The 26,950-nt window shown below is 45.6% G+C and overlaps 1 protein-coding gene across 1 annotated transcript in view; it reads right to left on the bottom strand.

The window, feature by feature from the left end:
- Positions 1-26,950, bottom strand: part of NEGR1 (neuronal growth regulator 1) — a 238,732-nt gene that overhangs the window by 38,676 nt on the left and 173,106 nt on the right. The window contains exons 5-6 of the mRNA XM_032191887.1: positions 16,788-16,908; positions 11,708-11,859 (exon numbers count right to left, since the gene is read on the bottom strand). Of these exons, the coding sequence (XP_032047778.1) occupies positions 11,708-11,859; positions 16,788-16,908 (273 nt within the window). The remainder of the gene's footprint in view (positions 1-11,707; positions 11,860-16,787; positions 16,909-26,950) is intronic.

The raw sequence follows: 26,950 nt of genomic DNA, 5'->3' as shown, positions 1-26,950 counted from the left end.
TACCTGCAGGAGGGGCAGCCCCATCCCAAAAGCTGACCCCAAACCCGTTGGCTTTCCTCGGTCTGCCTGGCAGCACTTGCTCTCTCATGTGTTTGCCTGATCCGGGCTGTGCAAAAGATTTTATCTGTGGGCCAGAAGCACTGTAAAAGGCTGCGCTCTGCAACCAGCAAGAGTAATTCTGCTTTTCCCATTTTTCCATGGGATATTGTATCACACTGAGGTATACGCTTAGATGAGAAAGCTGTTTGTGGAACGGTGAAAGTCTTGTCCTGCCACTTCCAGCTCTGGCAATGCAGGCATTGACAACTCTTTCCTGAACTCAAGTTTCATTTTAATTTTGATGAGTTTCTTGCCTGCTCCACGCACTACAGCAGGTTTAGAGGAAGCACCCTGATCTCCGCAGCCCTTGTATGTATATCACAAGTGCTTAGAAGAGCTAGATGCTGCTCAACTGCTCTGATATTTGATCTCACTGGCATAGCAATTTGTGAATAATTATTTAATAATTACTATGTAATTATAGCTCTACTGATCCCTGATGAACTGAAATCCGCAGACAATGCCTATCAAATGAATCATTATAAATTTCTATAAATTACATGGTGAAATGTGCCAATGTCATGATGAAATTCACAAACCATCTATAATGTCTGTAAAAGGAAACTTAATTAAGCTGGAGTTGGAGTTGCACATCCCTAGCCAGAGTTGCAGAAGGAGCACATTATATGATTTGACTTTGAACTTTTCCAAGAAAAACAGAGCCACATAATGCTACGAAGTGCTCTGAGTTAGCCTCCAAGAGAAAGGAGAGGAACACAACGGTGAAAGTTCATGTGGATTATTCAAGTGATAAATGAGTTACAGAGAAGCACAACTGTTTCTCATTTGGCACAGGTGTGGTTTAGAAAATAGGTAGAAGAGAAGCAGATCTCTAGAACAAGTCATCATGCAGACACACAGAGGAAGGAAATGCTTTTATTGCCTAGGGAGCTATTAAAAGCTGAGATCAAGGAACAGAAGTTTGCTGCAAATAGCCTACAAGAACACAGAGGATCCGAGCATGCACACCAGTGGGTTAACATAAACAGCAGCAGGTACTTTGCAAAGAACTCACTTATCCTCTCCGGTGAGGGATTGTGATTCCTCAGACTGTGGTGACTTGTCAAAGCATGTAACTTTTTCCTGGTCAAGGTAGGGAAGTACAAAACACTGTATTACCTGTTATTCAGGTGTCAGGATCCTGCCTCAAGATATCCGACCCAAAACAAGGAGGACTCCCTGCCAAGGCCCAAGGTGGACCTGCATTTCTGCTGCTGCTTCTGCTCAGCCTGAGCCGTAAATCCAAGCAGCATGCTGCAGCGTGGAGTCTTGTCACACAGGTGGACTAGGAACACGTTATCAGTATACCAGTAGCACGCAAGAGCTGAGCATATTATTTCTGGAAAGAGTCTTCTCTGTTCTTTTGGATACTGTACTTTCAGCAAAATCAAAGACAAGAAAACTGAGCTGTTGAGATCCCTGCAAATGTGGATTGCTATCCCAGAGGAGAGGGTGAGAACTGCATAAACCTAGGGCTGTGTCCAAAGCTCAAGGCCACCTGGAGCCACTGGGAGTGCGGGAGGACCAGGGGCTTCCCTGCACACACCTTCCAAGGGGAGACAGCAGAAAGGAAATTGCATCTTCTCTTTGTGATTTTTTTTCTGTGGAGCAGGCTTGAGGCTTTAGGTTCATTTCTTTAGCACTGAAAACAAATCCCTTTGATAAACTCACTAAACTTTGTGGTTGAAAAACTGTGTCTGCTTTCCCCACGGCTCCCCATGGAAGAATGGTGCAGAACCCAGCTGTCCCATCAGTTAGAAATCTTCCACTCTCAGCCTGGATTTGTTCATGACAAGACCATATCCATTCATTTTTGGACCGGCTTCATCCCTTAGCCTAAATGGTTCTTCTCCCAGGCAGGGCTTTAGTGCACTGATTAACACGTAGAGACAATCTACTCGAGGCTTTGCTTTGCTTGACCAGCATTACTCAAATATTTATTCAAGGGCAATTTCCTTTCACTCTGTTGTCACATGCAGCATCACAGCCAGGTCCCGGTTCCAAAACCCTGGACAAACTGAGCTCCCAGCAGAAATTAAAAATAATTAGCAGCTCAGTAACTGTCTCCCACCACAGCTGCTGCCGGCAGGCTGGGCACACCGTGCTCCTGACCCCCAAGTGCTGAGCCCATCACTGTGCAAGTGCACAGAGAGGATGAGTGGGAGCATTTTTATGTCCAAGAAAAGCCCAGGGCACTTGGGGAAACTCTTCATACAAGAGTCGGAGTGATAGTTTCGTGCCCCAGATGGGGAATTTTGCTTAGACTAATGCAAGTTTTGTAGGGTGTTCTGTACAACAGCTACGAAGACCACATCAAGCTGAGACCCCTTTCTCACCTGCATTGCCCCTTGTGTATCCTGGACGTGCCGACCTGCTCCGGCTGTGCACCAGGCTATGGAGCAGTATTTACAGAGCCCAAAGCACTTTAAGCAACTGCTGGTTGAGAGCAAATGCAGAAAGGTCAAGAAGAAGCCTTTCATTCGCAAACACAGACTGGCTGGCAAAGCTTCCTTGGTGGGACAGCACACATCTGATGGGCGACGTACTGAAATTCAGAAATCTGAATTCAGGGAAAGCCTTTTGGTATTTCACAAAAAGTGCTATTTTGCCTCAGAACATCGACCACTTGCTCAGGAATTTATTTTTTAATCTCATCTCCAGGTTAAGAAGAACAATGAAATTACATTGCTTAAAAAATGAAGATGACAAAATGCACAGCTAACTATCTTTAGCCGTAAAACTATAATTTAGAAAGCATTTAAATCTCTATTGATTTAGACAAAACTTTGTTCACTCCAAAGTTTGTTTCTCTAATCTGAAGGACATTTTCTTACAGATTTGCAACACCGTGGAAAGCTCAGCAACTGCATTAGCAAAGAAAAGGGACTGGTACCAGATGTACTTTTTACTGGCTAAATAAATAAAAGCTGTACATCAGTGCTATATTGTGTGGTACCTTTAGTTTATGGTGTAATTACTTCATGGGATTTGTTGTTTTCTCCTTCACGTCCCCCATAATTTATAATTAAACATTTTATTCTTTTTCTAGGTATAGTGTTTTAACTGAGTAAATTAACAGAAGATAAACAATCAGGTTCTCAAAGTTTTTTTATGTTTGAATAAAATTCATGAAATCTAAATATTGCACAATCTGAAAATCTGAATCTATTTTACAGAAAAGGTCTATAACAGAAACAGCATCTTACTGCATAGCAAAATTCAGATTACTGTTGTAAAGGCTTCAAAGCAGACCATTATAAAGTCAAGATATCTGTTTTGTTACTTGTGATAATGCATGGAAAAAAGTGTATTTCTGAAAAATAAATCACAGATCTTTTTCACTAAATATTTCTAATATTACAAGAAATATCTAAGTATCTGCTGCTAATGGTTGTTGTCTGAGGTTTAGAAAAAGATAAATCTGTAGGTTGAATTAAGGAAAACATTGCTTGAGTTCTTTATTTGAGAGACTTACTGAAATATCTCAGCATTTTATTTCTTAGGTGATTGAGTACAGAAGAGATAGTGTTTATAGTGTGGGCTCACAGAGAAAGCTCTCAGTTTTAAACCTCTGAATCTATTTTTAGCTTTCCTGCAGGGGAAAAAAAAAAAAAAGAAGAAGGAAAAAAAAAAAGAAATTTCTTTCTAATTTTCCTCACTTCACAAACTGGATGCTTAGGAATATGTCACAGCTTTGAGGGAAATGTAAATAAATGCTGTGGAGATCATCTACATCTATTTTTTTAGTAATCTTATTAGAGAACACATGGCATGATATATGCAAGCAAATTTTTCAGATAAATATTGTTTGGTTTCAAGTGACTGTTTCTGTTAAATAACCTAGAATTTAGTTTGTAAATCATCTTCTCTGTTAGTCAAATCATATTTGTGTTGCTGTTAAAAAAATAATTTAAAAATATAAAAAAAGAAGTTCCCAACAGGTAACATGAGCAGAATTCAGGCTTTCACACAATGTGTAGTAATCAGATAATCACTTAAATACAGAAGTCTTGAGTTTAAAATCAATTCTATGTTTTTCATGATTTTATTTTATTCTTTTTTGTTGTTATTCTTGATCAATAGCTATTTTTTTTTCAAAGTCCCATAAACCTTGGCCTGAACAACATCTTATAAAAACAGATTCTCCATTTAAAAGTATATTTTAACGAACAAGTGTTTTGCATTTGGGGTGAAACCTGCCACTGATTAGTTAAAACTCTTTTGGGCTTGTTTTAAGAGAAAACTTTCTAATATACCTTCTGTAGGCTAGCCAGTATTTCAGTAAGCCTTCTGCTTTACAAGATAAACAGTACTCATCTCTAATCTCTTGACAGAGGATTTTTTCACCCTTTGTTTCCTACTACCCCTTTATGAACCTTCCCTCCCACCCTCCCCCCCCCCCATTCTGCAGAATTTCTCATACTGTCTGCAGTCTGCATACCAGATTGAGTCGTAAAATATATTTATTTCGGTATTTATAGCACTTCTAGCTTTCCCACACTTTGTTATGCATTTTCTTTGGATTTTTCAGTTTTTCTGAGAAGTTAACTTACTTCAAGTTTTCCTACCCCTTCTGTATCATGAAAAGAAACTCCAGCTCAAAAGGAGCTCTGACCTCTGGTGCGCCTCCCCCTGACAGGGGCATGTTGTAGGGGAGCTCCTTAGATCACCTTGAATGTTTTAATCACTGTAATTAACTGATACTTAGAGTGAAGATCTAGATATGCTGCTAGACACGCTTCTACACATACTTCAGCCTCTCCAAATCATCATTTTTCAGTAGAAATACATGTCTAAAACATACGGCTACAACTACACAGTTTAAGAATACAAATTCAATGAAAGGGAACATAAAAGGCAACAAGGCAACTTCTGTAAGAATCCACAGTAAAGGCATTTTTTCCCCTCAAACACAAATATGCTTTTAGGCCTTTAAAGTTTCTTCTAAATGTCAAGGAGAATCATACGTGACTGGTTTTACTTGGACTGGTTATTTCTACCCAGTCCCATCTCAGTCACATTGTCACATAATTCAGAATAAAGCTCAACCTGGAAAATGGATATAGGGAAAATTTGTCCTTAACTCCCAGTAATTGCTACCCGGAGCAGTACTTGGCATGCTTATGGAAGCATCTCAAACCCAACATCTAACAGAATTATTATGACTTGCATAAATGGAAGATTTGGCTATTTGTCTTATTCTGTGTGAATATATGAATTCAAGGTGCTGATTTTTTAACACTGCTGGGCTACCTGTCTCAGCAGGACTTTAGGAAACCAGTCCCTTAGGTGTATTTCTGATTTAAGAAAACTGAGTTTTACTTGTGCACTGTTCAGCTGCATCATTCATCTGCTTTTTACCCTGTGTGAGAAAGGGGAGACAAGAGAGGTTTGTGCCTTGCTGTGAATCACACTGCAGGCATTGGAAGGTTTCAGGTAGCAGTTTTCCATTAGGAAAACATTCACTCAATTAAAATCTCCTGGATGAATACCTTGATCTTTGAGGCAGGTCCCCAAGGAACTGACTTCCAGATTTATAACTCCCTTCCCTAATTCCCTGATTCAACCACAGGACCAGGAGCTGGGTGTCCCTCTCAGGCTCCATCTCCAGCTCCTTCCCGCGGTGCCTCACCTCTCCCGCTGCAGCCAGCCCTGTCAGGCCAACTAGGACATGGCGAGCAAAACCAAGGGCAGAACAAATTACCTTCAGTCTATAACAGAAGAAATGTAGGACAGACATTATGAGTTTCCAGATGGGACAACACACCACAAAAAGGTTTGACCTGGCTTTGTTAAGGGACGTACCATGAAAACCTATAGGCATGGACCTGGCTGACCCTCACCCAGATGTCCCTTACAGCCACCACAAGAAGTGTGTTGGCTCGGGCATTTTACAATCCCTTTACAAATGATTTTGAGGCCCCAAAATGGATTGCAAATCTGCTTCTTGTCCAACACCACTCCTGGGAAGTGAAGGCAGAGGCTTTTGCTTCATGTTCAGCAGGAGCTGGGGAAGCAGGTTGGGGTACCGACTGCAGCCCTGGGGGCAGGACCGGGCACCCCAAATGAAAAATCTGGGGCTATCGAACCAGTTCTCTGCACTGTGATGCCTGCAGGAGACTTTGAACTTGAGCCAAACCTTGTTACATCATTAAATGTCTTTGGCTGACTGCAGTAGTCTTTGAATAGGCTTCTACTGAATACAGGAATTTTCACATAAATTTTTATAGCTGTATGGATATATCTAAGCAATTCGTGTGTGTGTGCAAGCTGTCCCACCTGACTAAGACATAATGTAAAACAATGCCAATTAAAGGGTGATTTGTTCTGAGGACCAGCATTTGAGAAGTAAAATAGTAAAATATTTCTTAGGTAATTGGACAAGGGTTGAAACTGTGGACACAAAGGGAATTTCCACGGGGAGTAAATTTCTTTCGAGAAATGTTAAATGTGGTAGGTCAGCCAAAGCTAAACAATAGGATTTTTTCACATCGGAAAATACAGTAAAATGCAATTTCTGTCAATAAAAATAAACTGCTGAGTTTTACAATGACAACAAACCATATGAGCAGAAGTCCCAAGCAGTCTTCACATGGTCTCCATCAGCCACCTGGGCTACTGCTGCTAACGGCACCTGTGCCAGCGCTGTCCCTCTGGGGCCGGCAGGCAGCCAGGGGAGCTTCCCCAGAGCCCAGAAGGGGTGGCACAGAGGTGATGCAGCTGCTGGCATCACTAGCACGTGGTTCTGGGCTCCAGGTGAAGGAGGATAGGGGTTCAGTCAGCATGCAGGATGGGCCTGTCACCGTGGTGCCCAGCAGCGCAGCCACCGCAGCCCGGGAGCACGGCTGGGTCACAGAGTCACAGAACTGCAGGGTGGTTTGGGATGGAAGGGGCCTTAAAGACCACCTGGGTCCAGCCTGACTGTGATGGTCATGGACGATGGGGAGCGGGTCTGACAGCTGCCAGGAGTATCATTGCCATGCCCTCGGTCAGACGACTGGCATGATCTCTGAAGTCCCCTAAATCCCTGCTTGCTTTGATTTTTATGGCTCCAATGGCAGAAGGGGGAAAGTTTGCAGATTCCTATCCCATGACTAAGACTGCCAGGAAATTGCCAAGGAAAATGTCTGTCTGTCTCAGTACTAACTTTATTTAGATGTGGCATTGCAAGACCAGTACACTGCTCTGCAGATACCCACGGTGCCTCTGATCTCCTGTTCCATTAGACATATCCAATGCTGCTCCCATGATACTAAGGAGCACGCATATCATTACATGCAGTGTGTTGTTTATAGTAAGTTAATATAGATTTGGGGAAGAATATTAAGTTTTTGCATTTCAGACTTGAAACTCAATGTATTAAAAATATTGGCGCAGCAGTTTGATTAGGAGTCTTTATGTAGGGACCAGGACACAATGCAATCAGCGCATATAAATCGAGGGCACGGTCTGGTGCTTTCTGGCTTGCAGAAATGTTTGAGACAAGATTATAAGCATGTTGCACTAACCATAAGTTCACAGTTGGATGCTTATTCAATAAAGTAGTTCTGTTTAGCTGCAGCAATTACATTAGCACAGAAAATACTACCACATTGCTCACACACCTTGCAATGCTCTCCTTCCCCTTCCAAACGTCACGACTGACCTTTGCTGCAGCCCTGCGCAATTATTTATGTTTTAGAACAACTCCTGACACTATGTCTAAGATTTCTGTATAAGCCACATCCTCCAAGTGCAACCCCCTGTAACACTGTGGAAGACAAACCCAGCCTTTTAAGAGCAGTCATTTCTATGGCAGCTGCTACTAACAGACACGGATGCTTCCTCTGTATTGCAAGTTTCCTTAAGAAGGCACCACTTCATGGGTGAGCCATTTATAGCATTCGTACAAAATAATCAGGAATGTACAGGAGATGCTCTCTAAAAACACAAACAAACTAATACCTTTACCTAAGAATAAACAAAACCATGTCTACTAGAGACTCGATGATTATTTTCGTCTTCTGTGAGGTGATGGCTTACATGAATCCGGACTTTTGTGTATATCTTATCTTGTGGGGACACAGAGCTCATGCGTAGCAGGGAATTTAATGCCTCTGTGAACAGTCTCTTCCTAAGTAGATTTATAGTTTCTAGAGGTGTACAGATTCAATCTACATTCAGATTACAAATGCAGGATTTCAACAGCTGCCCAGTTTCCTGCCATAACGTAACAAGTGCTCAGGTGGAGGAGAAAGTCTTCCACTGTGACTCAGCTTTGGTAAAGAGAAAACAAGCAATCCAGCCCCAAATCCACGTGCTGGGATGCAGGTGGCCAAGAGGCAGGAGAGTGCCCGGACAGGGGCCGCTCTCGCAGGGACGCTGCTGCTGGCAGCAATGCAACTGCCTCCCTTCTGGCCATTTGTCAGTGCAAATGGTAGAATAAACCCACCTCAGCGCCAGGCGTTAATGGCAACTCACTCCCATCACGGTGGCCTTGCAAACTTGTTTGTAGGAACATGTCTTTTGTCTTGAATTAAAATTGCAGTAATTTAAAAGCAAGATCTGCTTAATTATAAAAAAAGGCCACTCCATTCCTCACTGGTAGATTGAACCTTTTGCCCTGTGCCCGTACCATATTGTGTTTACTGCAGAAACTGTTTAATGAATCAGCAAGTCCAGGCTTTACTTACAGTAAAGACTACATTCTTCTTAAGTGCCAAAACTTCTGGGAAAAGCCAACAACGGCAGCACTAAGCATCTGATAAATTAGGCCCATAGATGGCAGGATGGGACTGTCCAACAAACACTCATCACGCCGGTGCTCTGGGGGGATCCTCTACATCATAAGCTTAGCCACAGGACAGGCAGGAATAGTTTCAAAAAACAACACATTTGGATGATATGAAGGGCTTGGCCATGAATAATTAGCAAATTGCCATTCATTATTAATTTATTGGAATGACTACTGCTCTGTATTTTTCCCGCAAGGCTCAGTCTTTGCATTTTACAGCTGCTGGATTTATTATTAATAGCTAGATCTTAGACGTGACCACCAAGCCTTCAGCCAGGGCAGTGGCAATGTTGGCTCCGTTGGTGGGACGTGGGATGCCCCAGCCCCGCAGGCTGGGCTCCTGGCACTCTGTGGTGTGCCTGCCCCGAGGCCCCGAGGAGCATCTGCAGCCTCCTGCCCCGTGCACCCTGCTGGCACCGTCCTGCACCGCTCTGTTCAACCGCGGGTCCTCTGCTCAGCCCAGGGTCCGCAGCTGCACACAGCCAGCTGTTACCTGACATCCCCGTGTGACTTCAGTTAGCTCAAGGTTGCTTTCATGGATCACTGAAACCCACACCCTCCTGGTAGTAGAAGAAATAATCCTTTTCCTAGGAACCTTGAGCTATGTGTCTGCACAGGATGCAGACCCTGAGAGCAGAGACCATGTTTAGTTCTGCCCCTGAGAGGTGCTCCCAGCTGTGCTCAGCAAAGTTCCCGATTATGTGTAGTGTGGGAATGTACAAAGAAAGAAAATACAGATTCTCTGCTATACAAAAATTCCTTAAAATACACGAAGAGCAGAGAGAAGCAGCTAATTAGCAGCTCCTCCAAGACGCTGGACAGCGTGCCAGCACTGACAGCAGAGCTGCGTGGTCCTGACACAGCCGCACTGTCCCCAAGCTCCCACTGCAGGGTGCAGGGCAGCCACACCTCGCTCTGTGCCGTGCCAACGCAGCTAACACTTCAAAATTACTCTAAAATAAGGCATCCATCTCTAATTTTTAACATCTTTCAAGTAATGTGATGATCAGATTATGCTTAACACCGTATTTGACTATCAACCAACCAGTAACTGCTGATGCTTCCCCCGCGCATACCTGAACCAGCGCATATGTTCCACTCTGTCATTGCCAACAAAATAAAATGCAAGTACCATTTTACCAGAGAAAATTCCCTCTGAAGTATTAAGGAATCCATATTTAATACATTGCTACTCTGTGAGTTTTTTTTCTTTTTATTAAAAAACAAAGAAAAAAACAAAAACAAACAAACAAACAAAAAAACCTCTTTCTAGATGATACTAATGCAAACTGCGAGGAAGGAGAAATGCCCAACCCCATGTAAATTGATCTTAATTCCCAACTGAAATCTAGATCACCACCTTTTGGCAACCTCTCCTTGTTTTGATTAGAATCAGAAAGATCACAGTATAAAATAAGTCTATTCATCTCAGTCTTTCAGACAAACCTTGGAGCTAACACCAACCCCGTATTTCATTCAGGGAGATCAGGATCAGATCCAGAATTCAGCATTTGCTCTAACACTGTTCTGCTTCACATATCCCGTCTCTTTCATAATGGAGAACATGTATTTTTATTATTTGTAACAATGAACTTGGTACTAATCTGACATTTTCAACCTCTGCACCTCAAAGTGCTTTTTAACAGTTGGCACGCGGTACTTATTATCTCAACAATATAAAGCTGATAAGATCCCAGCAGCAACTAAGAGACAGACTCAGCTCTGCTCTGTTCAAAATTAAACCAAACCTTAATGTTACCTTCTCTGAATTGCAAATGCACCAAATACTATCTGCTTCTAGGATAATATTCCTTTGTTTTCGCTTTTTGCATTTTCTCTTTAAAAGATGTGCTATGTTGTTTTCACTTTGTTAATGATTCCTCAAATACTAAATAGAACGGAAGGAAAGCCTTCGTGCTATTTTCTGCTTATTACACTTCTGCAGTAATTTCAAATATGTATCACAATACGTATCACAGAGTAACTATATAAGAACGAAACTTCATAGTTAGAAGGTAATAACCCTAGGATTTAAGGAACTGAAAATCTGCACTCCAATTTTCACTCAGTAAGGAGTATCTTTATGTAGGGAAGAGTACGTCTGCCTTTCAATGCTATCACTATTGAAACAGAACAGATTATCACTGAAGTTCAACTATGAACATCTTTGGATGCCACTAGCAGATGGCTAGATAGTCAACAAATGTGAAATACTATGAAATCATGGTTAAAAATATCTTTCATGTAGGACATTTGAGACCCGTTTTATGTAAGCTTCATGTTAAAATATCTCAGCACTTTGCCTACGTCGGTGCTTATTGTTTCCAACAGAAGATTTAGCAGCATGTCCCCTCGGCTCACCCAAGCGCCTGCTCAGGAGGCCAAGGGCAGCCCGACCCGTGGTGAGCCCACGCCAGTGGTGCAGCCCAGCAGCACCCCGTAAAGCTCACCGAAAGGGCTCTTAATGGTGTTTACAGTGCTTGGCCACCAAGTATTGCTGCTCTGAGCAGGAAGGTTTAAAGGTTTTGTCATGCTACTTGCGATGCTGTACCCTGACAGCAGGCTGGGTTTCCTTCTGTGTTTCTTTGTAGCTTCATAATCTGTTGATGCCCCCGAAATGTATCATCACTTTCCAAACAGAAACCCTTCCGCAGCACAGAATAAACAGCCAGGTGTACTATTTCCCACCGCTGAGGACTGCAATGGTATTTATACGCCTTGTGAAGCAAACCAGGGAAAACAAAAACATACTACTGTTTTTTTTTTTTTTCTTTTGAATCCGTGTATGTGGAAACAAACAACCACGAACACTTGCCACATGTCCACGTTACTTACGGTTGAGAGGCAGGCTGGCATTTGTCGTCCCAAGCTTGTTGGCAGCAACACAGGTATAGTTGCCAAAATGCTCTTCTGTCACATTGGTAACAGTAAGAAGCGATCTTGTACTATAATTTTTAATAGTTATTCCTTGTTGACCATTGATCAGTCTAGAAGGCAAAAAAAAAAAAAAAAAAAAGTCTATAACTCATATACCATATATGAGTCTACCTCTATAACTCATATAATTTATCACAGGGGCTGATTTGGGAGGCTGCTGGCAACACTGGAGTTGTAGGGCAGTGAGAACAGCTCCTGCCAGCTTGTCCTGCAGTCTAAAGGAATGAGAGAAGAGCACCCCCTGCCCTGCCACCTGACAGCACCAGCGTCACCTGGGGAGCTTAGATTTTAAATTGGGCAAAACTGACTGAAACTTTAAATACTCTACTGAGGGCACAAATGGTAGTCAGTGTTCAAAGCCGCTGTGCTGCCCGTTCAGGGAGCCGGAGGAGGATGTGCCGGCACTGGAGTGCTCCCTCCTGGCACTGTGGGTATGCGCCTGAGGGCTGTGGGCAGTCAGAGGGGTGGCCAGCTCATGTGGGGCTCAGCGGGGCAGCAGGGAGGCTTTAGTAGGAGACGTGGTAAGAATGGGAAGCAGGGGAGAGTGATTGCTATCCTAAAAGGAACTCTGCACCCACCTCTCAGTGCTATGGCAGATCTTTGAGTGAGTGTTTTTTCAGTCTCTGGTGATTGCTTGTGACGTTACGCACCTTTAACTGATGGCTGATGAGGATTAGGTAGCTAGAAAAGTGACTAATTAGGATTGTGACCACAATTTATTTTACAAGCTTCTATAGCAACAAATTATACTTGCAATTAGAAGGATGTGCTACGGCAACACTGCACCCTGAGACAGCAACCTGAACAGAAACCAGGCAACAAAACACAGGAAAACGCCAAAACACTACTGTTTGCCTGGGCTCTGTTCCCCTGACTTTGAGCTTTCCGTGGTCAAATTTCACACGGACTGTCCAGGTAAGTTAGTGTAGCTTCCAAACCAGGTCATAAATACCACTGCACTGGCACAAAGGGTGATGACCAATTTAAATTTTGTTGTTGTAGGCAGCTGGTTGTTGTCAGACAGCTAGTTGAGAAGAGTAACCACACAATTAAGATTCTAGCAATAGCTGATTACTCCTGCTTCCTTGTATTTCCCATAAAGAGCAGAGGTCTGGATGAAATATCCAACTTCTATTTGATACACTAGAATATACAAACGTATATCCTGGAAACGAATGTGGTCTTCCATCATTCTGTCTAAAAATATTCTACCATTAGTTGCACTTCTGCATACCAAGCACTGAATGCTTTCGGTGTTACAAGGACACCTCTGCCTCCACATACCCCACACCCCGCTGCAGGTCCGGCTCTGCCCCTCGCTGCTGTGGGGCTGGGCTGTGCAGCCCCTGGCAGAGGACAGAGCACGTCCTGGGGATGCACGTTGCTTTGTGGGGAGTGTAAAATGCTGAGGCTGAGATGCTCAGCTTTGGGTGAGCACTGCCGCTGGGAGACCCGTCTTTTCTCCGGGCTGATGAAAGGCAGAGAAGTTTGTCCTTCCAACCTGCATGCATGCTACTGCACGCGGAGGTTCTCCTTGTTCCTGATGATGTTCTTCCCTCCTTTTCCCACCCCGCTGAGAGAGGAAGCCCAGAGCTGCCTGCCCTCCCTGTGCGGGGAGGCAGAGGGGAGCCACAGGACCACGGGACAGAGCAATCAGCTCTAGTTAGGGTACACTCAGCAGCTTCAAAGACTTCTGTTTGCCATTGTAAGAACCTGATGCTTTTAGGTTTAAATTAATTACTGCCATGTGCTGCTCTACCGACTCTACTGCATGTGGAGTTTACTACTTGAGTGGGTTTCACCAAGCCACACTTCGGACTGCAACAGCATGTTCACTTGTGTGCAGCCACCCTGCACATTGCTTCACCTTCCTGCTTTGTACCACAAGCTGCACAGGGAAATGCAGTCTGATTTCAGAGACTATGCCTACGCATGGAGAGAAGACCATGTGTCAGTACCAGCCCCAAGGGATATCTACCTTTCGTTTCATATTTGAATACCTTCATATTATTACAATATATTAAGCCATTATAATGAGTTTTGTTATTTCAAATGTAGGTCTTCTTTGCTTTATCAAGTATAAGAGAATTAATATTTTTAGATTAGTGACTTCTGGGCTTCTTCCCTGTGGCTGTTTAATTTCTGAGATGTAATTTCTGCGTAGCCCTGTAATATAATATACTTGAGCTGTGAGTTTCAGATGCGAGGAGTCAGCACAGCAAAGCCTCCCCCCCGCACAGGGGATCCCTGTGCAGGTTTAGAAGCCAAATGCTATTATGATTTTAAGAAGTTTTTACTAACTCTTCCCCAAACTTTCAGTCCCTTTTCAGTGGGATGCAATTGTGTGTTTTGGTTCCTAATGGGGAGTCAAAGTGCTCAGACCCAGTCACTGCGATGGCCATTCCTCAGCTCCCTCCCCACGGTGCCACCGCTGGGAGCTGCTGGGCATCCCCGGCATCTCAGCCAGCACAGGCTCCTGCACGGAGCTCATGGCACCATTTTTGCAGATTAAAGTGACTGCAAGACCCCTCCTCGCCTTTCCCCAGCAACAGGACAGGAGAAGTGGTCAACCTGCACGTTCAGGTAAAAAGCACAGGTCCCAGGGCTACACGTTGAGGGCTTCATGCTTCTCACCTTGGGCTGTGGAAGGACATGGCACAGCACGCTCATAGCCAACGCTTAAGGAAAATTAATGAGCAAGAACTGCTGTAAGCCTGGTGATGAGGTACAATTAGCCCTGCGAGCTCCTTGTAGGTGTAACTGGATGGAGTCTGTGACTGCTTTTATTTTTAGGTTTAATGACTGTTTTACGATGAGATGATCCCAGGAGCCTGGAAACTGTGGGTTTTGATTTACATCAACCTAAGTAACAACAATGTAATTTACAGACCCAAAAGGCTCCTTTCAGACACTGAACATATATTAGGATTTCGGCTCTAACTCCCACTATTCATTTATTCAAAGATTCATCCTGCTTTACAAAAAGAAAAAAGGGTTTCAGTCCAAGACTAACAGAAGAAAATGGGATTCTCTCTATTCTATTAGCCAAATACATAGCAGGGTGTGAACTCCCCGTATATAGTCTTGCAATACACCAGCAAATTATCTGCAGGGTAATGTACATGCTACTCTCAGCTATCTATGAAAGCTAACTCTTCTCAGTTTTGTCTTATAACAATGAATGAGCTGCCCAAGGCTCGTTCTGTGCTGGCCTTCCATCTTTGCAAGGTAAAGGGGAAATACTGGAGGCAAAACAACGTGTGTACACCTTCCTCTGTCCTGCAAGTGGTGGTTTGGAGGTTCCCAGTACCTTTGTAGTCATGTGTGTTTAGCATGTCTGTAAAAAGCAGTTTAGCAAAAAAAGATGTACCATTAGATTTAGCAGAATATTTGAGCGGTAAGACACAATAGGACAGTACATGTCTTGCTGATTACAGCAAGCCTCAGGTGATGCAACAACTGAAATGGAAAACAGAAGGCACAGCTTCGGTGTCCTGAAATGCTCTGTTTATTCCTTCCTGCTGCTCTTGTGACACTGAATGCACTCATGAAGAAAGGAATTGGTGACTTTCATAAATAGGAAGGTGATTATCATGCTGGAAATGGTTAATTGAATCCAGAATGCTATGGTTTATACTAAAACCTGCGCCACAATAGTTAGTACATAAAATATATTTGTTACATCTCCCCCCAACATATGTACAATATAATACGCATCTTTAGAAACAGGATGTAGATTAATTTATCCAACAGAGGGAAAACCTCTACTGTTATATACAGTAAAGGTCAATTATATTGTTTTTAAGAATGCTTTAATAAATGGTCAAAGGGCGATGGTTATGACTGCCGTGAGAAGTTGGGAAGGAAGAAGAGCAGTGTTCCTAAAGGGGAGCAGCTGGCCACTGAGCAATGAGCTGACAGATGGTTTCCTATGAAATATGGTCATTAATATTCTCATGTCAGCTCCCAGGTTTAATGGGATCTTAGAGCTGATGAGAAACCCAGCACTCAGAAGCCGGGAAATTCCAGAACCCAGAAGATGTGTGTGGACAGCTGCCTATCAGGGAGAACAGCCACTGTCACCTGCACCAATACTCAAACTTAAGAGAAACAATACCTTAGGTAAGGTAAGAGTTGTAAAACAAAATCTGTTCGAAAAAAAAGATCCTACAGAGATGCCAGTTATCATCACATAGCATTAAGGGCATGAAAGCAAAGCTGGCTGTGAACAACACCAAAGCACATGATGAAGTTTTAGGGTTCGGACTGGCAGTGTGCCCCTGGCCGCCTTCAGATGCTGGGAGGTGCAGCAGCTCTGCTCAAGCCAGTGGACTGAAAACCCATGGCCCACACTGCCAACGGTGCAACTGGGTGAAGAACTGTAACTGTAGCCATGAAGATTTGGCTGAAAGTCTTGCTAATCAGCCCACCTTCTCACCCCCGAAGCTCTCAGTAGGAAAGCTATGATGGCTTTTTTTTTTTTTTTCTTTTTGAAAAAGCCTTCTATAAAAAAAATACCTCTTTTTAGTAGGCTTTTTCATCAGGCATTTTCAGTGCCTTTCTGGTTACTATACTTATAAGGCTGCAATTACTAAAGCATGTTTAAACCTTAGGCTCATTATGGCAATTATCACCATCACAGCCCAGCCACGGACAGTCCTATTATGCCTCATTTATGAGCACAAAAGCTAAGACTGCAAGAAAACAAAGAAACTCCCTCAGAAGGCACACAGCACAGCTGCTGGCAGCCAGCACCTCCGAAGCCGCGCTGCTCAAGCCGTGCACAGCTCTGCAGCGAGGGGAGCGGTGTGAGGGCAGCAGCCTGTGCTGTGTTTTTTTGGGGGAAAAACCCCAGCACCCGCTGCCACCACGAGCTCTGCCCCTGCCTCAGCTCTCCTGCAGCCCGGTCCCTGCGGGGACATGCGAGTGGCACCAGTGGCCCCAGCGGCACCAAGCGAGGGCAGGCAGGGCTACTTACTTCCTCTCTCCTCTGTACCACTCAAAGACCGGGGCAGGAACGCCTGCACCTTCACACCGTATCAGTCCGTTCCCTCCGAGCATCACGCCGCTGGACTTAAGTTCCTGAATTGTGGGGGCAACTGAAAAAAAAATTGTAAAATAGACATTTGCACATAAATACAAAGACTGTTTAACTCCGCTTCTCTTCAGCACGCTTTGCGTTACTCAGCCTGGTGCGTGTTTTCCAGCTTGATTCACATTCAACCATGCTTTCCTCCAGCAGTGTAAAACTTATCCCACACAGCAGACTGACACAGATCTCTGTATCTGGTGTGAAAACATAACTGAGACACAAAGAGTATTAATCCCATACCGAACGATCTGTTTGTTCACCTCGGTCACCCAGCGTGAAGTACAATGTCGCGTGGCTGTCGCTGTCACGCAGGGTGCTTTCGGTTCCTGAGACCCCCCCGACGGGCACGGTGCGGTGCCGCAGGGGCTGGGTCAGGGGAGGCGAGCGGTGTGCCCGCCTGGGGTGCTGAGCCCCGAACCACGCCGTGCCTCGTGCCACCATCTTCTGCATCAGGCCTTCCAAAACGCCCCCAGGCACGGGTGGCCTTTGGGATCTCTTGTTGCATAGTAAAAAGACAAACTTACCTTCACAAGTACGACTCAGCCCAAATACCGTATAGCAGGCATGACCTTCCCACTGTTACACTGGGTACGGATTTATTTCAGAAAGTACATTTTGTCTTAAATAGCAAACATCATAAATCTGAATAAACGTTTTAAACTTGGAATTACGGATACAAATAAAGGTAAAAGGCGATTGTTGACTTTTCCAGTTGCCAGCGAAAGGCAACCGTAAGCTGAAAACAGAAGACGGTGAATTCCTCAGGAAAGAGATTATCGAAGTTAAGTCTGAACAACAATTGCCTTCCCCCTGGAATTTCTTTTACACTCTCTGTTTTTAAACAACAATTTATGTGCATCGTAAAATGCTATAAAATCTAAACCACAGAACTTATAAATAAAAATCTGTTGATTTTTTTTTTTTCCCAAGCAATTTTCCAGATGTTGCTTTAAGGTGTTTATGTACGTGTAAAACGCTGACTGCCTCGCATCTGTTCCTTCCCCACCTCATCCACAGTTCAGCACGCCACGCTAAGAGGCCATAATCTTTTATGGCAGGAGCTACGCCCAGGGAGCTCTGGATACACTCCTGAGCAGAGCAGCAGCCACGCAGCCTGCACGGGCTGCATCGCACCGTGGCTGTGCCGGGCAGGAGGCAGGAGCTCGATGTCATGAAAGAGCCCATGAAGTGGGCATTCACCCACAGTGCTCCCCTTGGCGCTCCCATCGCTGCACACGGGCACTCATCGTCACAAATTGCCCTGAAGTGTAATTAAAGCTATCTCTGGAGCTGGTGGCACTGCTGGCACCGCAGTGACCGCGGGCCAGACGGGGTCCCATGCACTGTCCCCACAGCTGGAAACGCTGCACCTGGGTGAAAGCGTGGGATGGGATGGGAGCAGCAGGCCTAGTCTGTAGAAAATCTGCTCCTGGTAAAAGTGTGGGGCAGGAAGAGAGCAGGGGGCCCAGCCCGGGCTGCCCTGCTGCTGGGGATGTGGGAGCAGCTTCCTCTGCCACGGGCAAGCACACCCTCACCCTTCTGCTTCCTCTTCCCAATGATTACATGGAACAAACCCATACAAACGTCTGTGAATAAATATTCACTTTCAACTGGTAACATTAAAATTTCAAGTGGATAATCAGCATAACCAATTTGCATGACTACTTCTCCAGAAAGCACACAAGAACAAATGAGATCTTTTTGTCAAAACTGTGACTCCATGAAAATAGCAAGTACTTATAAACCTGACTCCTTCCTGAGCAATGCTGCAGTTCATGCAGCCGCGGCTTTTAAGACGTAACTTTGAGTGAGATGGAGCACATGAAGACACCGGTTACATTTGCTGCTGCTCCAGCAGCACTGAAGGACACCAGCAGCTGCCAAAAGCACCACAAAGTTCACAACTCAGCTCCTAATCCCGAAGTGTTCAAAGGAGTAATATGAAAATTGTTCAAGATAAACCATACAAAAGCAGCACCTGAGCAGCAGAAGAACACAGAAGCCACCTGCACAGGCACCTGGCAAGCAAAGGCTGCCGAAAGCTGGGACCTGGTCCTGCTGCTTGCCTGGCTGCGTGGTGGGAGAGCCCTGGCTCTGAGCTGCCACTGGGTTCCCCCCCAAGATAGGAAGAGTGCCACTGAGTTGCTCTTGGAGCGAGGCTTTAACCCATTTAAAGACTTGTGCACTCTTACTCTCAGTCCTCATTTATCTAAACACACTCAGTCTAAAAGGTTCTCAGTTCTTTCATCTCAGAGATCACACTCCCCCAAAAACTTGCTTGTTGTTTTTTCTGGTGTCTGGAAACCCACACCCGAAACGAGACGCAGTGCAATCAGGGAGACGTTGCCAAGTGGAGCAGAGGGATGGCCCCGTACAGTCTGCATGCGACGTTTTTATACACACAAGCCATGCTGATGTCCCACAATGCTGCCTCACTGAGGTACTTCTTCCCCCACTGCCCCAGTTAGCATAACTGCCTGTCTTACACCTGACGAGTCAGCATCCTGTGCATGGATGCCACCCCACGCTTCTCCTTTCCCCTTTATTTTCACCACAGCTTTTCATTTTTGTTGGGAACATCTCCAGATCCTGTCTGCTCCGAGGGGTAGTATCAGAGCTTTGGCAAGTCCATATGTCCCAGCATCCATCCCCACCCCTGGCCCAGGCCCCGCAGACACCTTTCATGCACTGAAAGTTTGGTTTAAGCTGTTGCCATCTCACGTATTTCAGTCACAATTTACTCAAACGCGCACCAGTCAGCAGCTGGACAGGATCCCGACAGCAAGCCCAGGCTCTCGTCTTGGTGTGGGCACCTGCAAAACCTCTCTTGCTTATGAGATCTCAACTTGGAACAAGAAATACCAAGGCGTGTGTGTGATGGAGAGGCAATATTTGAGAGTCAGAGATGAAAGACACAGCAGGAGGGTGAGCAGCACCCAGTGAGGCGGCAGCACATGGCCCCGCTGCTGCTCTGCCAGCAGGCGCCCCAGGGCAGTGCTGGGCCCAGCTCCTGCCCGGTGCCTGCAGCCCGGCACCACCTCGCCCACCAGCAGCGGGTGGCTGTGCCCAGCCGTGCTCGAGCATGACAATCCCTCCCCTGACACGGGGATGAGGTCCCATGTCCCAGGGCTGCAGGGCATCGGCAGGCAGTGCCACAGATCCTGCGTGGCATTGAGTCTTGGCGCGGTGGCTATGGGGCCTGTCCCGCGCAGGACAGCCTGGCCACCCCGGCTCCGTGTGGTTTCGGCGTGCTCAGCCTGCAGCCCTAAAGCATCAGGCATGGGTACGTCATCCAAACCCCCTGTAACAGCCCTGCACGGTGCCTCCTGGCAAAGCTTCCTCGTAGGTGAATGCTGTTCTGTATTATGCCTGGGGAGTGGGAGTGCTTGCTCTTGTAACTCAGAGTGGGCAGGATTATTAGCAACAAAGTTGGAATTTGAAATAAATACACCACACTGCGTGGACACTACATGGACAATATACAATCCTTATGAGTTAGGCAAGAACAGAAAATAGAAGGCCAGCAAAGACCTGCGTAATACAGGAAGTTTTTTTCCAAAGTACCACTTTCAAACTTCTCAATGTGGCCTGCTCACCTTTTGCTTTTTTTGTGTGTGTGCGTGTGTTAATAAATGCAGACCATCTCTTGGCAATAAATTTAAAAATAAACTGATCCATAAAAATGTACAGTTAGGCGCTGCTCTTTATATCTGTATGACCGTGGAGTCAAAAGATCAATTCAATCTAGCCTTAACGATTTGGAGTAACTTTCCAGACACAGAGCAGAGCAGCTCAGAAGCCCCAGGCAGAGCTCAGCAGAACTTGAGGCAGACGCTGGGGTCTCGGACCTGCTGCAGCAGCAGCCTTGTCGCCCACGCCATTGCCTGCCCTCCTGTCGCTCCCACCATGATGGCTTTGAGCCCCATCCGGCAGGAGCCTGAGGTTTCCTCAGATCGCCTCTCAGAAGGAGCCCAGCTTCTGTTTGCTCAGAGTTCAGAAAAAAATACAAATAAAAATCAATATTCTTTGCTCTAGGAAATCCCTGGCTAACATTGATATTAAAACACAAACCAAAGACAGCTTAGAATCATCATTCTCTCATATTTTTTGTTGTCAGGTTATTTTCTCGTTTATAGTGTAAGGACAAATTATGTGATTCAGGTACACTTTGAGTGCAGTGATCAGGGCACTGAGCCCAGATTCCTCAGAGCCTCCTGCTCCCATTGGTACGGGAGAGAGGGTAATTCAGATGAGATTATGCACCTGAAGACCTGCTGCTTCAGGCTGCCAAGGTTTGTTTTGGAGAGGAAAAACACATGGGAGGAGATTCTCAGGCTTCCAATTTCATATATTTTCTAAATGTTTTCCATTCAGCCAGCAAAGACCCATTTTGGAGAAGACATTTATGGTTTGATCTTGTCTTTGCTATCAGCCTTGCTGTAATGCTCTCAGTTCACCCTCCTGGAGGCCAGCGTGGCCCAGCCTCCCTTGGTGAGGTGCTGAAGCAGGCGGAGGCTCGAGCCGTGGCAGCTGCCACCACACGTGGACGTCTCCCTGGGTCCCAGCTCGTCCCACAGCAGCTCCACCAGCCTGTCCCTGGATGTCCCAGGCAGCAGCATGGCCTGCAGGGGGGCTCTTCACAGCCCTCTGCACGCCAGGACAGCACCCGGCACTTCCCAGCCCCGAAGGTCCCTGCCACACCAACCCCTCACTAGCTCCTGTTATTTCCTCTTGCCTTGCCTGGCCTGGCCAGCCCGCGGCTCCAAATACCCAGGGGGCACCCAGCATGCCCACCCTGCTCAGGGCCAGGGGACCCAGCTCTCTCATGCTGCGAGGGAGAAGATTTCAATCCTGCTCAACCCGAAGGCCATTAGATGCCTCCCCAGCCTCCTGGCAGGCTTCCTGCGAGGCCATCGTGAGCTCTCCAAGTGGTGTTAGCATTTCTGCCGCTGACTCCACAAGTCATCGCGCCGTCACACCAAACCCTGCTGAGCTGCGCCGACAGCAGGCGGCTGTGCCTTGGTCCTGCTGCTGCTCGGTGAATCGACAGGGTGCGGACTGCACATCCAACACGCCGCCTTCATTCTGGAGTTTAATAGTGATGACAAACTGCTGCAGAAAATCATTTAGTGTCATTAAGGATTCAGTCCTGCTATATTCTGCTGACTGACTGAACGTACAGATGCTAGCACATGTCTTTAGTGGGCAATAGAAAGTAAGGAATAAATACAGGTGGGCAGAAGCTTAAAGACCTGACAAAAAGTTAATAAACAGGATGAGCAGCTTTAAAAGGCAGATTTAAAATATCTAATTACAACTGGAAACAATAGTGGAAATACATGAGAAATTTATCAATACAAGAGAATCCAAGGCCAAAGGGAGGCATTGGGTGGATAAGGCTTCAGCCATCCCTTAAACTCCACAGCCTCAGAGCTGAAGATGTCACTGTCTCTTCTCCCTCAGCTTATGCAGGAAAAGATTCTGTTTGTGTTGTAGAGGCACAGATGTATTTCTGGGTGTGCCTGTAGCACTTCACTGCAAACAGCAATAAATACACAAGCGAGTGACGAAAGAGAAACTTGTCTCAACAGAGTAGAGTGAAAGCAGGGCAGGGAGAGCCTCCGCGAGGAGGGGACGGCAGCCGCAGGTTGGTGCAGAGCGAGAGCACAAGAGCCAGTGGGCTCACAGAGGATGCTGCAGTGACATGTAAATCTGATGGTAACGAGGAACCCTTGTGTAACACTAATAGTTTAAATGTATTTGTACTTCCCTTCTTATCAGAAGCAGCACAAGAAAGCCCCAAGCAGGATGGGAGCACAGTGCAGTGCCAGCAGCTGGGGTGCTCCTGTCCTGACCCAATGCAAGAGGAGATGTCTGCGAGTCAGGGTGGGAGCAGGGGGACACAACAGCAGGGGGAGCAGGCAACACAACACTCGGTGGGTGCAAATCCCCTTACATTTTGGTGAAACAACTGAAGCTTTTAAAAATACTCCCATTAAAGCTTGATGTGATGGTGCTGAGTACTCGCTGCACTTCATCTCTCCCCCAGGGCGTTAATGAGAAAGACGTGAAAACTATCATCTTCGTCTCCCTCTCCTCTGCTAAAAGGGCTCTGTAATTGCGTTCTGCTCAGTTGCTGCTCATCTGATACCACCAACATGTTTGCATGAGTCAGGCGTTTGTGCTGGGAAATCAAATTCTACAACTTATGTTCCATCCAAAAACGACGCAAAGTACTGCAGAGTCTGGTTTCCTACCCAAATATTTTCATTTTGCTTTTAAATGTCTGAAGGAACACTAAAAACAATGCATGAAATACACTGGCATTCAGACAGGCGCAGAAAATATGCAAAAAACCTCCAGCTAGAACAGGTTTCATCTTTTAACATTTTAATGAGCTTCGGGACTTTTATGCATATTAGTTATGTTGCCCTAATTACTCATTATAATTCTAATGTGCATTTTATATTTAATTACAATGCTTATAAAGATTTGGTATGGACAGTAAATTATTATAACTAGCATGTGCATAATGATTAAGAGCTGAATTTATTAACTTTTACACTAGCATTCAGGGCTGGCAACTTTCAATTTCACCTTTGTGATTAACCATATTGTCTGATTAAACTAACATTTTTGTGGCATTAATTGTAAATGTCAAAAAAGTCTTTTATTTTTCCTGTTTCCATCAGATTTTAATTTGGCATCCTAACGTACTCTTTTATTAGTGAAATTGCTCTCCAGTGTGTCAAGATTGAGCCTTTCAGGTAAGAAAACAGGTTTTCTAAGATCTGTTTTAGGCTACAGAAAAACAGGTACAAGCAATATTCATATATTTACTTTTTATAGAGGTATTGCATCCTCCCAATAAAGGAACGAATCTTTGTAAGTGAAACAGTATTACTTGTACTTTAACTAATAAAGGTGGTCTTCCCATAGTCTAGAGGCTTTATTTTCTCTATCTTGTTCAGAGCAGCAGCCCCAGCCCTTCCCAAACGAATAGTTTGATAGCTGCCTCTTCATATCAGAAACTTCTCCAGGCTGTGGCAATATTTGAGATAAGCGTCCTTAAGCAATCACTCTGCTAAACAAGTAAAAGGCTTATTTTTTCCATCTCTTCTTGATGACTTCTGAAAAAAAAACTGAATTCAGTAGGGTCTTGATGTATTTATGCATATACATTTTAAATGCAAACATACAACCTGTAAGTAAGCATTCAGTTCAGCTTCTGCATTTCTGGATGTGACCTAACATCTCTTTTCTGCTCCTCTTTCTGATTCAGAACTTAACTTCACCAAACATTATACTTTATACATGGATTAATTAAACAGACACGCAAATACCTCGAGCTAGCTGCCAGAGAGTAAGCAGAATCTCAAGCATCCTTTAGCTTCATTTTGCATGTTGCAGGGTGCATCAGAATTTCCTGGAATGTGCGTCTCCCTCAGCTGTGTCTAATGGATTGCATTATAACAGATCATCAAAATCACCGGCTGCTGTGCAATTTATATTTTTTGAATATAAAACCTCCCAGTGCTAAGTTGAGAGGAAAGCTTAAAATCCGTAAGTAATTGTTTTGTGGAAAAAAAACAAACAACAAAAACAACAAAACAAAAAACCCAAAACAGCAACACAAAATAATACTTGGTAAATAATAGGCTAGCAGACAGGAATTCCTAACAATGTGTTTTACAAGTACTTGCACGACAAGAAAGAAGAGGAATAAACTTAACTCCAAGACCCAACAAAGCAAATGTGTACCTCTACAGTTTTACATAAGGCAGTGTAAGCAGGCGAGCACATAGATGGAAGGGCAGCTTTGCTTTTTTGTCCAGCAGATTTTATCTTACTGCTTCATCTACCTAATCCATTTTCCATCAAAGCCTTTTCCTAACCACATTCCCTTCAGGTGCCCCTGTGCAGGTACTTCTGTCTCATGCTCAGTGGGATGTTCTGGTGTTGGAGCAATGCCCGGGCTCCCCTCGTGGCCTCAGGGCAGGTTCCTTTTGCCACAGCCACGCCAGCCAGCACCGCTTCGCTCGGACAGTTGTGGCGTTACCTGTACATGGGGCCACACACAGCATTTGTGATTTCTGTAACAGGGACAAAGCTGCTGCTTTACAGCGGGTCAGCAAAACCTTTTTGTGAATGCAGGCACTTTCCTTGACCACGTTCCCTGCCTCCAAGTTGGTGCTGCCCGGGCCTGTGTTGCTGCCAGACACTGCTGCGGGACCTCCACCAGCACCAGGCCGGGCCCCCGGCCCCATTTGTGCCCCCTCTGCCCAGGCCTTGCCCTGTGCCATGGGACCTGGCACCAGGCCCAGGGCTTCTCCCACCCACACCCGTCCGATGGCTGCCTGCACCCATCCACGATGAACGAGCACGAAGCTAATCCCACGTTTGCATACAAGGCTTGTTTGTCATTGGAAGGAACAGATGCACAAGGCATAAAGGGGGCTATAAACGCTTGGTGTTTGGCATTGTTTGATACAGTGGAGTTGGTTTTAATCTTTCATTGGCCATTGAAGCTTGATTCAAATTTAAGTGAAGTCAAAGTATTTGTGTCGACTTCAGTGGGCTTCGAATGAGGCCTGGAAAGACCTGCAATAAAAGGGAATTTCACAGTCTTCAAAACAAGCCAACAAACAAACAAGGCAAAAAAAGCAACTTGAAAGAGCACCAGTGAAACAAAATAACTCCTGTCATGTGATGCCTCTTTTTGTGCACCATTGCTCTTACTGCTGTAATTTGAGGGAAAAGTTGTCATCGACACTCTCATCAGCAAAGAATGGCTGAGGGTCTGTAATTACCCGAGTCAAAAAGATACTTTTCTGGCTCACAACAGAAACACAGCATTGGGGGGAACCAGCAGAACCACTGTCTGCTCTGCAGCACCTGAAGGGGATCTGTAGGGGAGGATTTCAGGCTCTGACTGTGGTCTGCAGGGAGGTGGAGGGGCATATCGCCAAGCCCCAGATGATGAAGAAGCAGAGTGGTGCCTTTGCTGCGTGGGCCGGGCAGTCCCTGGGGCCAGGAGATCCCAGAGGCCGTGAGCTTTGTGCTGTGAGGCAGGCAACAGCTGTGAGGGGCAAAGAGAAATATTTCACTCGGGCCAGCTCGCTGTTAAAGGCTGCAGTGCACGGCATGTGCAAGAGCGATGTCTTGGAGCAAGGCTGGAGGAGTGCAGCTATCTTGGGATGGGGCCGTACCCGCAGGGCAGGAGCAGCACCCCTCAGTCTGTGGGGGAGAAGGACGCGGGGCTGGGGGCTCTGCCGGCCGGCCCCGGCCCCCCAGGCCTTCGCACCCACAAGGCTCCCCCGGCAGCTGAGTGGGAAACCTTCCTCTGAGGCAGTGAGCCCTCGGCTCTGCCGCCCTTCCTTTATCTCAGCGAGTTATTCAAATGCGTGTGTGGAGGTGAGAGGGGAAAAATGAGTGTCAGCATCCTGGAGCCGTACTAAGGAAAGAGGAGGAGGAGAGGGGATGCTTCTGTGCATTTGATGCCGATCCAGAAGGAAGAATTGGCTGGGAGCCTGGGCGAGAACAAACAGGAGTGCTTTTACTGTGCTACTTCTCTTCCTCCAAGGAAGATAAAAGCAACGGACTTCAACAAGTTCCAGGAATTACTGAGTAGGTCTTTTGGCAGTAAAGCTGAGGAGAAACGGAATTAAAGCAAGCTGGTAGTTTTTCAAGGAAAGATATTTTGGAACAAACACACAAAATACCCCAGCGCAGGTCGTAAGTGCAGTAAGAGAGCTGCTGAAGTCCTACGTGAGCACCTTCGGGAAGTCAAAGCACAGAAGCAGATGAAGTGGGCAGGAGACATCAAGGGTAGTGAGAAACCATGCCATAGGTACGTTAGTAGCATTATAGGAAAAAGACAGCAGGGCCCGACTATTCTGCTACTCAGTACTACCCCTGTATGGTGCCCAGACCACCAAAACACCCGTGGTGGCACCTCTGAGCATCAGGCACACGGGTTTTCAGTTCCCAGCACCTCGACCAGCCTTCCCAAGGTCCCAGAAGCAATGGTTTCATCACGGTTTGCTTTA

Source organism: Aythya fuligula, chromosome 8, assembly GCF_009819795.1.
Source record: "Aythya fuligula isolate bAytFul2 chromosome 8, bAytFul2.pri, whole genome shotgun sequence".
Taxonomy (NCBI): Eukaryota; Metazoa; Chordata; class Aves; order Anseriformes; family Anatidae; genus Aythya; species Aythya fuligula.
Note: the sequence above shows the minus strand (reverse complement) of the source record. Positions and strands in the feature narration are given on the sequence as shown.